The sequence below is a fragment of the Miniopterus schreibersii genome (assembly GCF_964146895.1).
Source record: "Miniopterus schreibersii genome assembly, chromosome: 14".
NCBI lineage: Eukaryota > Metazoa > Chordata > Mammalia > Chiroptera > Miniopteridae > Miniopterus > Miniopterus schreibersii.
Genome location: NC_138114.1, coordinates 20,925,259 through 20,942,987, shown reverse-complemented (window position 1 = coordinate 20,942,987; position 17,729 = coordinate 20,925,259). Strand labels below are relative to the sequence as shown.

Genomic DNA, 17,729 nt, shown 5'->3' with positions numbered 1-17,729 from the left:
AATAACTTGTATGCAAGTCACATTTAAACTCTCTCTCTATAGTTGTATAAAAACTTAACCAACATGGTAATGTTGAGCAATTAAGGGTCTGTGCCAGACATCTGAAAAAATTTACAAATACTTGACAGCTAAATTACAAATGTTTTAAAATAAAACCTTAATTCTTATACTAATATACAGTGAAACCTCGGTTCTCAAATTTAATTTGTTCCAGAAGGCTGTTTGAGGAGTGATTTGTTTGAAAACCTAATCATTTTTTTCCCCATTAGAAATGACGTAAATTGAATTCATTCCAGACCCCCAAATGATTACCTGTTTTAACCTTTCTTATATAGAGTATGTCTTGTGTACTGATTAATCTATAAACAAACACTTCTTTTCTCAAATTACTGAACCACCCCCTACTAGCCTTAAACAAATCACTTTCAGCACTTGTTCCAGGGTGTTTTTCAGGAAGCCAGCATGCAGCATCTTTGCTTTTTCACATATCACTGCCTGCAAATGCTGTCACTGGCTAACTGCTTTTCATTTATCCAAATCAACAAACGATTTTTCTACCTCTTCAATTGTGTGTGATCACTGTTTCTTTCACACCCTTAGCAACATTAGCATTCTTGAACGACGACCTCTTTATGTTTTAAAATTGTGCTAATGGTCCATATCACCAGGGACTAAAGCAAAACAAACAAATTCACAGTACAATTTCCATGCTTTTTGTCATGCTAGTATATCAGCGTGAAAGTGCTGTCAGGTCCAGAACCAAAGTTTTGTTCAACAACCGGGACATTTCTTCAGTGAACGACTTGGTCGAGAAACGAATTGTTTGAGATGGGAGATGTTTGAAAACTGAGGTTTGACTGTATTTGAAAAAAACCATACAAAGGGCACCGTGATGAAGAGTATAAAACGGTAAAAAGTTAATTAGGCTATAAACATAAAGTTACATTGAATAAAAACTCAACAGACTACATAATACAAATATGGAGTAATTAAAAAAGCAAACCTGCTGAGCTATCTGAGGAGAATCAGGTTGTATAAGTTTGTGGAATAAAAGCCTAGCAGCATTCATATCAACCCCTGAGAATCTGGTGCCTGTTCTATAGTGATCATCATTGCTATTAAAAAAAGAGAGAGAGAAAAAAAATAATAAAATAAAACTTTAAAATTATTTCACTTATTTAATATAAAATTTTTAAATTCAGTATATCAAAAAATTGCCACTTACCTAACAGCTAAAAAACTTCCATTTAAACAACCAGAAGAAGAAAATGTCCCATCTATTTCACTAAAAAGGAATTTAAAAATCCCCAAATCACAAAATGAGAAATCTGTTTGCCTTCTTTTTAAAAAAAATTAAAATAAATGTTTAATCTATTTAATTCTACAAGCATTCTTCTACTCAACACTTAATTAGAATAAATCAGGATTTTATAAATTACTAAAGATTGATTAAATAATACTTGATAAAGGTATTACTATTACACTCTTGAGTTTCTCAAATATTACTTTCATCCTCTGATTCACTGAACAAATCTGATGTTCATTAAAAATTTTTTTTTATAAAAACATGCACATTTAATTTTCTTAATTCCACACTCTGGTAAATGTATCTGGGATGTTATTTTTTTGAGGCCTACACTAACACAAACTACAATTAGAAAAACTTCAAGTACTAAACAAGTTTATCTATAAGCAAAATATTCAAGAAAGTAATACTCAAATCTTCCAAGGAGTATAAAAGTTAAGACAGTGACCACTAGGAAGTTACAAGAAACATATTTCAATCCCAATCTTAAAGTGACTATATTTAATATTTTAAGTCATTTCCTGTATCATTATGTATATGAAAGAATTCTAACATAAATCTAAGTGAAAGATATCTTAAAATATCCATTACTATAGAAATTCTAGACATTTTAACTTTTATACATAAACCATTCAGAAGGTGACATTTAATAAAATATTCACTTAAATAAAATCTCCTAAGTACAGGTTGCTCTACCACAGAGCTTAGAGGTTGTGCGTGTGTAAGTAAAATGCCTTTCTTACTTGGCTATCTCCACAGGAAACCTTCCAGAGGGGTAGCTCAGCCATTTTTGAATCAGAGCTTCGTTCACAGTCCAGATCTGCTTTGAAGGATCAGGACATCTAAAATCATCTGGTGGCCCACAGTTCTAAATTTTAAAACAAGTAGATTAGTCAGAGAGAGGAGATATTATATATAATCTAAACCCAGATATATAATCAAATATACTATGTATTTAATTTATTTAAAAAGCATGTAAATATCTACTAAACACTTGAAACAAAAACTTCTTAAATGAACCAAAAGTTTTGTAGATTTGAGGAAAAGAATTTAAGGCAATTACTTTATAACATATAATGAACATTTATGGGTTCAAAAATTTCTTCAAAATTATTTGAGCTTAGTAATTATTTATTTATATGACTACTATTACCTGGGGATTAGAGTAATGTGAAAAGCTTTGATCTCCACCTGAGAAAATTCTTTTTACACAGAAATATTCTTCAGAATCTGTGATAAAAATAAAATGTAAACGAATAATAATAAATAAATCAAGATTTATACCACATTTTCAAAAACATCAAATATGCTACTGGATTTTCTCTTAATCATCTAACTTAATTAGACCTCCTACTCATGGACTCAATGATATAAAATAAATTGGAATATTCTAATTGCTATGGAAATGAGACTGACCAAGTGACAAAAATTAAAGGATCCCACAAGCATAAACAGCATTTGCTAAGTTTACAAGTCTTCCTCTGTCCTGCACAAAAAACGGTGTTTTACAGTCTATATCTTTTTTTTTTGAGAGAGAGTGGGGAAGGAAGGAAGCTAGGGAGAAAGAAACATTGACCAATTGCCGCCCATCTGGGGATCGAATCCACAACATAGGTATGTGCTCTGACAGGAAATCAAACCCACAACCTTTTGGTGTATGAGATGATGCTCCAACCAACTGAACCACACTGGCTCTAGTATGTATCTTTATTATCTTAACAATTTTAAACTGAAGATGATGTACAAATTGAATGTAAGGTGTGGTATAAAAGCTTAGAAGAAAATAAAAATTAAGAATATTCATTTTTAAAAAGAATGACAACAAAGTAAATGTTAAAACTTGAGTAAATACTTCATTATATAAAGTTATTTTCTCCTTGAATATAGCTGTACAAAAGTAAGATAACACACATAGTTCTTTTATGACAACTACTTATCAATAAAATCCAAATCCAATCCAAAGACATAAAAATTAATAAGCAAATTTAGCAGAAGAAGGGACAATAGAGTTCCTTTTAAAAAAGATATGTTAATATAAATACATAATATAAAATAATATTTATCTAACTTAGAACATAATAATAAAAGTTTAAGAGTTCAGAAGATTGCCCGGCCGGGCGTGGCTCAGCAGTTGAGCATCGACCTAAGATCCAGGAGATCAGGGTTCGATTCCCGGTCAGGGCACATGCCTGGGTTGCAGGCTAGGCAGCCGATCAATGACTCTCTCATCATTGATGTTTCTATCTCTCTCTCTCTCCCCCTCCTTTCCTCTCTATGAAATCAATAGAGATACATTTAAAAAAAATAAAAATTAAAAAAAAATTTAAAAAAAGAGTTCAGAAGATTAATATGACCCAATTTTCCACAAGTAACAAGAAAGCTCTGAGGCCAAAAACAACTTTTAAGAACAGATTTAAAGGGAAAATCTAAAATATTAAATAAACTGATCATTCAACTTAAAAATCTTTTCTCTACACCATTCTCACAATTCTGCATGAAATCGTTCATTTCCTCAAAAAACTTAGCAGGATGTTGTTCTTTTACTCCTAAAATGTAATTCTGTCCTCTATAAATAATTATTAAGAAGACAGATGAGCCCTGGCCAGTGTGGCTCAGTGGTTAGAACATAGGCCAGTGCACCAAAGGGTCTCGAGTTCGATACCTGGCCAAGGGCATGTGCCTGGGTTGCAAGTTTGATCCCCAGCCTGGGTAGGGGCGAATGCAGAAGGCAACCAATCGATGTTTCTCTCTCTCTCCTTTCCTCCCTCCCTCCCACTCTCTCTCAAATAAAAAGACAGATGACTAATCTACAGTACATGAATAGGTTTCTAGGGGCTGTGAGTAGAGCACCAAAAATTATTTTCCTTAATTTCCTTTTAATTACTACTACAAAAAGTTGGTGAAACCTAGTCATTTGTCCTATACAGCTTCCTGCAGACTGTATTTTGCTGACTGTATCCCCAAGTTTTCTCCTAACATTTTTTTGGGGGGGGGGGCGAGTCTTCTGTATTTCCTGTAAATTTACAGTTGGATCTAGAGAGGTTTTAGAGTTTGATTATTTCAACAAAAGTATTACATGATAGTGACAATGGGATTGTTTCCCCACCAGTAAGCAGATAATGTGTGATTAGGTTCCTTTTTATGATGTTAGTAACCACTCATGTGCTATGCTTAGACCATTAATTCATTGCAGGTTTAAAAATGATGATATGGCTCTGGCCGGTGTGGCTCAGTTGGTTAGAGCACCATCCCATGCACCAAAGGGTTGCAGGTTTGATTCCTGGACAGGGCACATACTGGGTTGCAGGTTCGATCCCTGGTCAGGGTGCATATGGGAGGCAACTGATCAATGTTTCTCTCTCTCTGGAATCAATGAAAAACATAGCTGGACCATTAGCTTTCCCCTATCTACTACATAGTTTGTTATCCTACAATAGAAAAGAAAGGATTAATAATTATTTCCATTTATCTACTATCCTTTTGCTTTTTGAATTTGCATTTCTTGACAGTAAAGAGGATAATAAGTTTTGCATGTTTCTTAGTAACATGAATATCCTGCTTTGGAATTTCCATTAATTTACCTATTTGTTGTCTTAACGTTTGTCTTGTTTATTAGGTATCTTCTTCTTTTTCTCACCAATTATCTATGAGCCCTTTAAAAATTCAGGTCATTAACCTTAGACTGTATTTGCTACAAATATTTTCCTAAATAATTATTTAATTTTGACTTGCAGAAGATTTATTTTTCCACTTAATCAAATGGATTTATCTCATTCATTATGAAGACTTTCATTGCCATAATGCTGAATGGGACTCTTCCCATCTTCAAATCACAGAATTATCATCTTAATTTTTTTACATTTAACTTTTTAATCCATCTATAACTTATTCTAGTATATAATGTGAGGTTAGACTCTAAACTGACTTCTGCCGCACCCCCAATTTTCATGTGTTCAGTAATTCTTCTCCCTTCTCCACGTATAAGTGATGTCTAGTTTTGTTTATAAAATGACACTAACTTTTCCACCTATAACACAAAACTCTAAACAATTTTGGCACTCTTCTCTATCTCAAGTGTTCTCCAAGTCTTACATCCAAAAGCCATTACCAATCAAATTGAGTTTGAATTTGAAACAAAACCTATAAACAATGCCTATACAGGGATTTTTTTTAACCCTGGACTTTCCATTAAGTTATAATGATCTGAATATCTATGCATATACCAATAATCTGATTTGTTACAGTTTTATAGTATATGTTGTCACATCTAGGAGGTCTAGTTCAGTCTCCTTACTCTTCACTAAATACATTGTCAAGAAAAATTGCGAAGACTTTGAAATAGGCCCCAATGCAAAATAAAACAAAACTAAATCTGGTTAGGACTCCCCTCTTCAGGAGTATCTCCACTTGAGAGGTGTTTTTGAGCTATTTACAATACTGTAAATTGTACAGTTGTCCCTCCATATCTGTGGAGATTGGTTCCAGGATACCCTCCACCCACTTACTGCCAGGATACCAAAATCCACAGATGTTTAAGTCCCGTATATAAAATGGCACAGAACAATGCACACAATTGGCCCTCTGAGTCCGTAGATTCCCAATCATAGACTGAAAGTACTGTTTTCGATCCACAGTTGGTTGGATCCATGCATGCAAAACCTGCAGAAATAGAGGGCCAACTGTACTTCTATTTAGGAGCAATAGTGACAGAGATACAACTATGTGTGTGCTTTTGATTTACAAGGAAAAGGAATAGTTTTTTATGGTCTCTGAACCCCTTTTTATTCTTAGGACTTATTTAGGACCCCAGTACCTCAGAATATGACTGTTTAGAAAGTGCCTCCAAAGAAGTGATTAAGGTAAAATGAGGTTGTTAGGGTGGGAAACTATTCCAATATGCTTGGGTTTCTGTTTATGTAGTTTAAAAGCACTCATACTTACTATATTAGAATTGAAAATTAAGAAATTAACAAAATACTGATTTATTTGAAGATGAGCAATAACATGCACTGCATGTTAACATAGATAACATCTCAGTATTAACATGAAAGTAATTTTGCTTGACTGTCCTCAAGCAAGTATCAGTTTGTTCCAGAATTTGAAAGCGTAACTAAAGACAGAACATGGTAAGTGAATTTTTATTGCCTCAGTTTATACTTGACTGTGAAAGAAGGTATGAAATTTGTTATAATCTTAGCAAAGTTCACTCATTTTTGAAGGACGTGCTCCTGTGATTTACTGGTTAATGACTTTACCTATAATATATTATTTTTTGTGGAATCAGATAGCAAAAATTCTGTGTCTTAACAGAATAATTTTCTATGTTTTATGTTGACTTTATTGCCTTTCATTTTTTTGAGGGGAAAAAAGAACAAAGATTCCTCACTCATAAAGGAGCTAAAGTTTTTTTAAATCACATTACTATCTATATTTATTTTGAAATATTTTACCGACTTTTTCTCTTTAATAAAATAAGCAAGTATTACATCTTAATATTCAAATCTCCTCACAACTTTTTGTTTTTCCTCACAACTTTTTTTAATTTTTGCCTTTCTGCTACGAGCTGAACTGTGTCCCCACAAAATTCTTATGTTGAAACCCTATTCCCAGTACCTCTGAATATGACTACATTTGGAGATAGAACCTTTAGAGGAGGATTAAGGTGAAATTAAGTTGTTAGGTTGGGGCCCTAATCCAATATACCTGGTGCCATTATAAGAAAAGGAAGAAACACCTGCCATGCACACATAGAGAAAAAGTCATCTGTGGACACAGCAAAAAGGCAGTCATCTGCAAACCAAGGAGAGGGGCCTCAGGAGAAACCAAGCCTGCTAAAACCTTGATCTTGGACTTTGAGTCTCCAGAACTGTGAGAAAATAAATTTCTGTTGTTTAATCCACTCAATCTGTAGTATTTTGTTATGGCAGCCCTAGCAAACTAATACATTTCCCCAAATCAGAGTCTAAATAGAATCTGATTTGGGGAAGTGTATTAGTGTTATGTGAAACTATCTTTGAGATTTCCTACAGAGGCGCTGGAGAATCACAAAGATTTCATTCAACATATAAGAAGAGATGTCAATAATAATTATGTCTGTTTGATGTTTTACTATTAATAAGAGTTACACGGGAAGAACTGTCCATCAGAAAAGATACTGAACCTTCCCCAGGTTAAATAAATATATATGATAAAATACAATTTAATATAATTATTTAAAAAATTGTTTGTTTTATGAGAATCCCTGGAGATTCATCAATATTCTTACTTTCTATGTTTAAATATGAAAGGAAATACTATTCAAAACTCCAACAGTTCTGTCAAATTTTCCTATATTTATTAAAATTCAGTCCTAATTTCAGTTATTTAACTTATTTTATTTTAAAATGTTTTTATTGATTTCAGAGAGAGAGTGAGAGGGAGGGAGAGGGAGAGAGAGAGAAACATCAATGAGAGAGAACCACCAATCAGCTGCCTTCTGCACTCACTCTACTGGGGCTCGAGTCCACAACCAGGGCATGTGCCCCAACTGGGAATCAAACTGGTGACCTCTCAGTGCATAGGATGACAATCAACTGAGCTACACCAGTCAGGGCATTATTTAACTTATTTTAAATGTTTTCTGTTACTATCTTACTGCTTTAATTCCTACTTAATATCTTCTACAGTAGTTTTCAAATAGAGGTGTATTTCAGGCTTACCAATGGAGTTTTATAAAAATATAGATGTCTAAATTTGATCCCTGACTTACAGAATCTCTTTACTTGATATGCATGGTTTTAGTAATGGTACATTAGGTTTCAGGATTACTACAGCAAGAATTTTTCATCTACAGAAAGTTACTCATCCATATTTATAAATCAGATGCCAAAGTCACTGACTTGTTTGAGAATGGGGTTAATCATCCTCCTCAGAAAACACTGTGCTTAAAAAAGTCTTTTGGAATAAATGTTTTTTGTGTGTCACAGAAACATCTTTCCCTGTCAGCCATATTATTCTTATTAAGAACCCTCATCAGATCTTTCCACTTGACAATTATCAGTATTAAATTAGCCAAAGTCATTTCAAGCTTCTGTCACCTACTAATTGTTTTACTCTTATGTTTGTGCAAAGGCTCTCCTATAAACTGTAGGCCAGAGTGTGTGTTTTCAAAGAAGGACAATTTCAGAGTCCTGGGAAAAGGACTACAACAGGTATTTGAAACCCACTTATACTTCAAAGAATAGACACTTGGATACAGGCTTCTGAGGAAACATGGCTTAGATAACGTCAAAACACAATGGAATATTATTCAGCCATAAGTAAGAAAATTTTGCCATTTGTGACAACATGGATGAACCTTGGGCATTATACTAAGTGAAGTGACACAGAGAAAAACATATACTGTATGATTTCACTTATATGTGGAATCTTTAAAAACAAAAAACAAAGCTCATAGATACAGAGAACAGATTGGTGGATTGGTGGTTGCCAGAGGCAGGGGCTGGGCAAAATGGGTGAAGGGAGTCAAAAGGTAAAAACTTCCAGTTATAAAATAAACCATGGGGAAATAATGTACAGAATAGTGACTACAGTTAATAGTACTGTATTGCAATTTGAAAGTTGCTAAGAGAGTAAATCATAAAAGTTCTCATTACAAGAAAATAATTATGATGATGGATGTTAACTAGACTTAGTGTGATGATCATTTCACAATATATACAAATACGGAGTCATATGTTGTACACCTGAAAATAAAATGTTATATAACAATTTAAAAAATATATATCTGATCCTTGCTGATCTACAGATCTTAACAAGAATTCAAACTCTTACTAGAACTCTGTTCTTTTAATAGTAATAGTTATTTGCATGAATTCAGTAAGAATCTGTTCGCCTTCTTACTAGTTTGTACCTCTTTCATAACTGATTGACTAAATCAATTATGTAAGCAAGGATTTATCTGCAGTGTCACATTTGAGAATGATGGTTGTTGAATTTGGTACAAGTAATTTTAAGGAATAAAGGTTGGCTGTACTTATGAAGCCAATGCCTGCAATGCCTCCAGTGCAGTAAGGGATTAATGCATCAGATCTGGGACAGTGTCATGTGTTGACTTTGTCTCCCAAAAATTCATATGTTGAAGTCTTAATCCCAAGTACCTCAGAACATAACCTTATTCAGAAATAGGGTCTTTGGAGATGTAACTGGTTGAGTTGAGGTCAAAGTGGAGCAGGGTAGGCCCTAATACAAGATTTCCTCTTATGAAAGAGGAAAATTGGGACACAAATATGCACATAGAAAGAATGCCATGTGAAGATGAAGGCAGAGATCTACTAGCCAAGGAATGTCAAAGGTTGCCAGCAAACCACCAGAAACTAGAAGAGAAACATGGAACAGATTTTCCTTTATAGCCCTCAGAAGGAAGCAGCTCTGTCAATCCCTTGATCTTGGATTTCTAGCCTCCAGAACCATGAGTCAATAAATTCTGTGTTGTTCAAGCCACTCAGTTTAGATTTTGTTATAGCAGCCCTAGCACACTAATACAGCAACCCAAACTTTATGCCTTCTAAAGAAAGATTTGCCCTTTGCCCAGCTCCAAGGAAATAACCTGGAAGTCTTTGGAACAGCCTCTTAAAAAGTGTTGCTTACCTGTGTATTAAGGCCACACAAGATTAAGTTTATGCTAACAATGTGATTTATGGTCAGGGCCATGGGCTTCGTCTCTAGAGGGGTTGACTAAATTAAATTCACATTTAACTACTGTTTATGCCACACATCTTTAGTATAGTGCAAATTATCAACCATTATACGGGGGGGTCAAAAGTAAGATTACAGCTGTCTGTATGGGAAATAATACAATAATTAATAAATAATAATACAAGAATAAACTGTTCTGCATACTCACAATTGTAAACCTACTTTTGCCCCACCCTGTATATATGCCATATATATAGTGTGGTAAAAGATACGTAACAAAGTTTATAATTTTAACTATTTTAAAGTGTACAACTCAGCGGCATTAAGCACATATACAACGTTGTGCAACTATCATCATGAGATTCATCTCCAGAACATTTTTATCATATCAGGCATTCTGTACCCATAACAGCATCTCTTCGTTCACCTCCTCTTCCCCGGTAACCTCTGTTCTACTTTCTGTTTCTGTAAATTTGAACGTTGTAGGTACCTCATAGAAAAGAAATCATATGGTATTTGTTCTTTTGTGTCTGGCTTCCTTCACTTAGCATGTTTTCAATGGTCATCCACCTTGTAGCATAGATCAAAATTTCATTCCTTTTTATGAGGACTACTATTTGATTACAGATACACACCACATTTTCATCCACTCATCTGTAGATGGACATTTGAGTTGTTTGCACCTTTTGGCTACTGTGAATCAATCATTTTTTGATGAAACTAAATTGTAGCAAAATTACTAATTTTAAAATTCCATCTGCTTTCTCATTTTAATGCAAATAATCTCAATGTATACAATTTCAATGGTGACAACATGCATTCCTAAATGACTATATTATATAAACAGAAATACATGATTCTTCACAATATCCATACTGCTTTAAAATATAAAATCTTTATTAGGTTATTAGTGTTTTTTATGGAAGAAACTGATATGATAAAACACCAACATGCTGCTGAGGACACAAGAAAAAGAAAACTACTACTAAAATAAATACATGTTCCAAACCTAACTAACTGGAAGAAAATGAAGCCATATTCTAAAGACAAAATCAAACAAAAAACAAGGAAAGAGTATCACATCTTGACCTTTGCAAAATAGAAGCATAACTGAGACAGCCTTTTAGTTACCAAAAATAAATAAATAAAAAAGAATCTTCAAGATTATTCATAATAAACATTTATGGACCTTTTCAAATGTCAATCTTCATAGTATGCTCACCACTGAATAAAGTCTCAACAGGACTCAAGTCCCACAACTCAAGGAAACTCTTAAAGAAAGTCAGACATAGATAAAATTAAACAATTCTGAAGAATAGTTTAGGATGGTAAAGGAAATATATTATCTATATATGTGTAAGCACATTTTGGCTGTAGCATGTCAAAGACATGAATGAGAAAACAGCCCTTGAATATTTCAAAATGTTTACGTAACAAGTTCATAGCAACGAAAAAGTAACCAGATCTATTGAAAGAATAATAGAAAATAAAAATAAATAAGTTACATATTTGGTTAAAGCAGTAGGGGTATAAAAAGCAAATTTTTAAATTTTAGTATTTTAAATAGGCAATAAAATCATATTTCAAAAAAATAGAAAATGTTAACAATTTCAAAGTCCCATAGGTACCCAAAAGAATTGAAAGCAGGGTCTCCAAGAGATATTTGTATACCCATGTTTATGGCAGCATTATTCACAATAGTCAAAAGGTGAAAACAATCCTATTGCCAATCAACAGATAAGTAGATAAACAAAATGTGGTACAGACATATAATAAAACATTATTCAGCCTTAAAAAGGATATTCTGACATATGCTGCAACATGGATGAATCTTAGGGAGATTATGCTCAGTTTATGAAATAAGCCAGTCACAAAAAGATAAATACTGTATGATTCCACTTATCTGAGGTACCTAGATCAAGTCACATTTGTAGAGACAGAACCCTGAATATAGTGGTTGCCAGCCAGTGGGGGGAGTAAATGGAGAGTTGTTTAATAAATGAGTTTTAGTTTTGAAAGATGAAAAGAGTTTTGGAGAACGGCTGCATAACAATGTGAATATACTTAACAATACTGAACTATACACTTAAAATGGTTGTTTATAAATTTTGTTATGTATATCCTACCACAATTAAAAATAAAAAGCAAAAATACTCCTTTCTATTTGTATCTAGCCACCACCAAGTTCCCATATGTCCAAGCCTCTGAAACCACTTTTTATTACTTTCTTTATCCCAAATTCCCTTATGTATATAAGCAAATATAAACAAAGCAACCATTTACACTGTTTTGTGTCTCATTTTCACTAAACAATGTATCCTTAACTCTTTCATTTCAAACAGAAAACTTCATGATTTAAGAGCAACATTTTAACAATAAATTTAATGTGTGTAGCAAAGATTTACTATAACAGAACTTACCAACATCTGGTGGACACTGCCCATTATAAGGGAACCAATTGCCTTTCACAGTGAAAGGACTTTTCCTGTTGCTTGTTGAACCAGTTCCTAGCTGCCCGTTACCACCAAGTCCAAAGGAATAAATTCGTCCTGATGAAGGAACAAAAGCAGAAGTGTGCTGCCTAGAGTAAAATGACAGAAAACCTCAGACTTAATGTTACCTTCTCAACAATTTACATTTAGAAAACCATACAAATATTAACGATATAAGTTTTGTCTTCAAAAATAAATGAATAAAGCTATTATAGTTCTAAAATATTCTGTACAAAATACTTAATAGCCTTACTCCACACTAATTAATCCTGTACCACACAGGTAGCTGCATAAGCATGGTCCAGAATATTTCCACAAAGGTCCAAATTTAATAATCATCATTCAGAACTACCTGAAATCTAGCTGAAGGGAAGTCCTACAACTAGGAAATTAAAGAAGCAGCACACTGAGACTGGTAGGAAGGGCAGAGACTCGAGGTGGAATCACAGAACTGGCTGGTCCCACACAGGTGCAGCGGCTTAAAATCAGGAGGGATACCTTGGCTGTGGTGGTTTCCCAGAGGAGCGAAGGGTGCCAGCCCCACATCAGGCCCCGCAGCCCAGGGTTCCAGTGCAGAAAAAAGAAACCCCCACAACTTCTGGCTGAAAAAACCAGCAGAGATTGTGGCTGAGTAACACGGTGCTGCTGGAGTCCCAGGCAGATCCCCTTAAACGGCTGGCAGTACAGACTTACTCAGATGCACTCCTTCTGAGCTCAGCGCTGGGACATTCGGGGAGGAACTAACTTGCCTAGAATCAGCTTTCTCCCAGGAAGAAGTGCTGGCAGAGGCTACTGCTCATTTGTTGAGTGCCCCTGCCCCTTGCCCCCTAGAGCCAGCAATCAGGCATCATATCTGAATCTCCAGCAACCTGGCTCACATTTTTCACCCTACCCTGGTGATTCTGAGATCCTTCGCTTCCCTACTTGCAGGATCATCCAAGCCATTTCCAGTGGCTTTTCTATGCAACTGGCTTCTCTTGTCTTAGGCTTAAGACTTTCCTAAAATCTCTCAAACAAGCAGCAGTTAGCTTCAGCAAGCCCTATACCTCTAGATCAGTGGCCCCAGGCCCGCACTAGCCGCAGCCTGCACTGGTTCATAGCTTGGCCTCTCCTGGGCACAACACAAGTAGCAGCCATTTACAGAGTTCTTTTTTTTTTTTTTTTTTAAATATATCTTTATTGACTTCAGAGAGAGGAAGAGAGAAAGATAGAGATAGAAACATCAATGATGAGAGAGTCGTCATTGATCGGCTGCCTCCTGCAGGTCCGCGACCAGGGATCGAGCCCGCAACCCGGGCATGTGCCCTGACTGGGAATCGAACACTGATTGCCTGGATCCTAGGTTGACGCTCAACCGCTGAGCCACGCCCGGCTGGCCATTTACAGATTTCTGTGTAGCTCATGCTGGGTGGCCCTGGGCAAAGCACAGTCAGAGACAGACTTTGCACCTCCTGGGAGGCCCCAGAGATGGTGCACCTGGTGGTGAGCTTCAAACACGCCAGATTACAACCCTACCACATTAACAAGTGACACACTCAAGGGGTGGACTCGGTGAACACCAAAGCCCCACTGAAGTAAATCCTGCTCCATAGGGGTGTCTCCAGCACAACAGCTCTTTGGCTGTAGTTGCAGCTGGTCCTCACAGTCGATTGGCCTGCGGGTCAATTCCTCGCAGTGATGCCAACAGCAACCAAGGCTCAACTACAACAGTATAGTGCACACAGCCCACAGTAGAGAGCACTTAGAGGGCCCAGCTCAGGTGATTGGGGAGGCTGAGCCACTGGACCCTATAGGACACTTACTATACAAAACCACTCTACCAATTCCAGGAGACATAGCAGCTCCACGTAATATATAGAAACAAACACTAGGAAACATCCAAAATGCAGAGGAAAAGAAACATATCACAAAGGAAAGAAAAGAAGAAATCTCCAGAACAAGAACTAAATGAAATGGAAGCAAGCAAACTACTAGATACAGTAGTAGTTTAATAAGGATACTCAAGGAACGTAATGAGAATTTCAAAGGTCTTACTGAGAATTTTTTTTTTAATGTATCTTTATTGATTTCAGAGAGAGGAAGGAAGAGGGAGGGAGGGAGAGAGAAACATCAATGATGAGAGAGTACTGATCAGCTGCCTCCTGCATGCCCCTGACTAGGGATCAAGCCCACAACCAGGACACGTGCCCCACCGAGAATCAACCGCTATCTCCTGGAACCTAGGTTGATGCCCAACCACTAAGCCATGCCCGGCTGGGCTTAGTGAGAATTTTAAGGAAATTAGTGAGAACATAAACAACATAAAAAAGAACCAGTCAGAAATGAAGGCTACACTAACTGAAATGAAGAATAATTTACAGCGAATCAACAGCAAAGGATAATGAGAATCAAATCAACGATTTAGAATATGAGAAGGCAAAATCACTCAATAAGAAGAGGAAAAAGAAAAAAAGAATCCAGAAATATGAAGACACTATAAGGAGTCTCTGGGACAACTTCAAGCATACCAATGTTTGCATTGTGGGGGCCCCAGAAGGAGAAGAGAGGGAGCAATAAATTGAAAACCTATTTGAAAAAATGACAACAGAAGACTTCCCGCACCTGGGGAAAAAAATAGACTTACAAATCCAGGAAGCACAGAGGGTCCCAAACAAGAGGAACCCAAAGAGGCCCACAGCAAGACACATCATAATTAAAATACCAAAGGTTAAAGACAAAGAGAGAATCATAAAAGCAGCAAGAGAAAAGCAATTAGCTACCTACACGGGAGCAGCCATAAGACTGTCAGCTGATTTCTCTAAAGAAACTTTGAAGGCCACAAGGGAGTGGCAAAAAATATTCAAAGTGATGAAAAGCAAGGACCTACAACCAAGATTACTCTACCCAGGGAAGCTATCATTCAGAATTGAAGGTCAGATAAAGAGGTTCACAGATAAGAAAAAGCTGAAGGAGTTCACCACCACCAAACCAGTATTACATGAAATGTTGAAGAGTCTTCTTTAAGAAGTTAATGAACAAAATAAACTGACAAACAAAATAGACCCAGAGACATTGAAGCATGCAACAGACTGTTGTATTTCAGAGGGAAGGCGGTGGGGAGTGGGAAGAAATTAACCAAAGAACTTATATGCATATATGCATAACCCATGGTCACAGACAATAATGTGGTAAAGGCCTGGGGAGGGGGCAGGAGTGGTGTGGAGGCGGTCAATGGGGGGGGGGGGGGAATGAGACATCTGTAATATTTTCAACAATAAAGATAAATTTTTAAAAAGAGAGAGAAAATAAAAGGCATCAGCCCTGGCCAGTGTGACTCAGTAGTTAGAGTGTTAGCCCATACATTGAAGGGTCATGGGATTGATTCCTGGTTAAGAGCACATACCTGGGTTGCAGGTTCGATCCCTGACCCCTGAGGCAACCAATCAACATCTCTTTCTCACATCGATATTTCTCTCTGTCTCCCCTCCTTCCTCCCAACTCCCTCTAAAAATCAAAATCAACGGAAAAAACATTCTCAGGTGAGGATAAGGGAGGGAAGGAAGGGAGGGAGGGAGGGAGGGAGGGAGGGATCAAGGAAGGGAGGGAGGGAGGGGGAGGGGGGAGGGAGGGAGGGAGGGAGGAGAAAAGTCATCTAAAACAGAAAGGATAAGTAAAATTACCTCTGTATACAAATTATATAATTTCATATGTAGAAAACTTTAAAGATTCCACACACAAAAACTATTGGAACTAATACAAATGTCACCAAAGCAGGAAACAAAATTAACATGCAAAAATCAGTTGCATTTCTAAACCCTATACCCAACAATCCAAAAATTAAGGGAAAAGTGCCATTTATAACACTATCAAAAAAAATAAATACTTAAGAATTAACTTAAGCCCTGGCCAGAGTGGCTCAGTTAGCTCAGCATTGCCCCATGCACCAAAAGATTGCTAGTTCAATCCCCAGCAGGGGGCGTCCAAGAGGCAGCCAATCCATGTTTCACTCTCACAACTGATGCGTCTCTAAAACTCTCCCTCTTCCCCGGCCGGGCGTGGCTCAGCCGTTGAGTGTCGACCTAGGACCCAGGCGATCAGGGTTCGATTCCCGGTCAGGGCACATGCCTGGGTTGTGGGCTTGATCAGTGATTCTCTCATCATTGATGTTTCTGTCTCTCTCTCTCCCTCTCCTGTTCTCTCTCTGAAATCAATAAAGATATATTTTTTTTAAAAAAAGTAAAACTCTCCCTCTCTCTTCCTCTCTATTTAAAAAAAAAAAAAAAAAATCAATAAAAAATTAAAAAAGAATTAAAATTAACTTAAGCAAAAAGATAAAAGACAAAGAAAACTACAAATATTACTGAAAGAAATTAAAAGACATCCCATATTCATGGATTGGAAAACTTAATATTGTTAAGATGTCAATACTTCCCAAAGTGGTCTACACATTCAATGCAATCCCTATAAATCATGAAAATGCAAATTAAAATCATGATTAAGTAATGCTACATATGCAAGAATTAAAAATTTTTTTTAAAATCTGACAATACTGAATGGTGACAAAGACACTGAGTGTCACGAATTCTCATACAATGCTAATCAGAATGTAAATTAGTATAACCATTTTGGTAAGTAGGGCGACATTAACTTGCAAAATTCAAGTAAAGTATTTTCTATAACCCAGCAATTCTATCTAGGTATATACACTTTAGAAATAGGAAGGTCTACTTATCATACAATAAATGTTCAAAGCAACACTATTTATAATTTCCCAAAACTGGAAGCACCCAAATGCCTATTAGTAATAGGATGAGTACATAATTATGTATGCATATAATTAAATAAAACACAGCAATGAAACCTAATGATGAGAAGCCATAGCTACACACATATGGATAATCATATACGCACGATGTTAAGAAAAAAAAAGTCACCAAAGTCTACCTACAGTGTGATTCCATGTGCCTGAAGATAACAGTTGGCAAAACTAAACTATAATGTAAAAGAATACATACTAGGTGGAAAAAAGTTAAGCTAAATGGTCAAAATGAGTTAACTTGCATTTACCCTTTCGGGGTCTATCTAATATAAACCACCAAAGGTAAAGCTCACTTTCAAAGCTCTGACTCTTCTATTTACTCCCAACAACTGGGAATCAGGAGATCTGTATTCTAATTCAACTTTCATCACTAACTAATCCTATGTATTAAATAAATAATTGGTTAATTCCCTTATTCTTTAAAAAAAAAAAAAAAAGTGAAAGCAAACAAAAAAGA

General features: G+C 35.9%; 1 protein-coding gene across 3 annotated transcripts in view; it reads right to left on the bottom strand.

Moving 5' to 3' along the window:
* HERC4 (HECT and RLD domain containing E3 ubiquitin protein ligase 4) overlaps window positions 1-17,729 on the bottom strand; it is a 108,389-nt gene that overhangs the window by 45,990 nt on the left and 44,670 nt on the right. For all 3 annotated transcript variants that reach the window (XM_081157958.1, XM_081157960.1, XM_081157959.1), the window contains 5 exons: window positions 12,403-12,563; window positions 2,460-2,536; window positions 2,050-2,174; window positions 1,226-1,285; window positions 1,004-1,115 (listed from right to left, as the gene is read on the bottom strand). In XM_081157958.1, coding sequence (XP_081014084.1) covers window positions 1,004-1,115; window positions 1,226-1,285; window positions 2,050-2,174; window positions 2,460-2,536; window positions 12,403-12,563 — 535 coding nt within the window. The remainder of the gene's footprint in view (window positions 1-1,003; window positions 1,116-1,225; window positions 1,286-2,049; window positions 2,175-2,459; window positions 2,537-12,402; window positions 12,564-17,729) is intronic.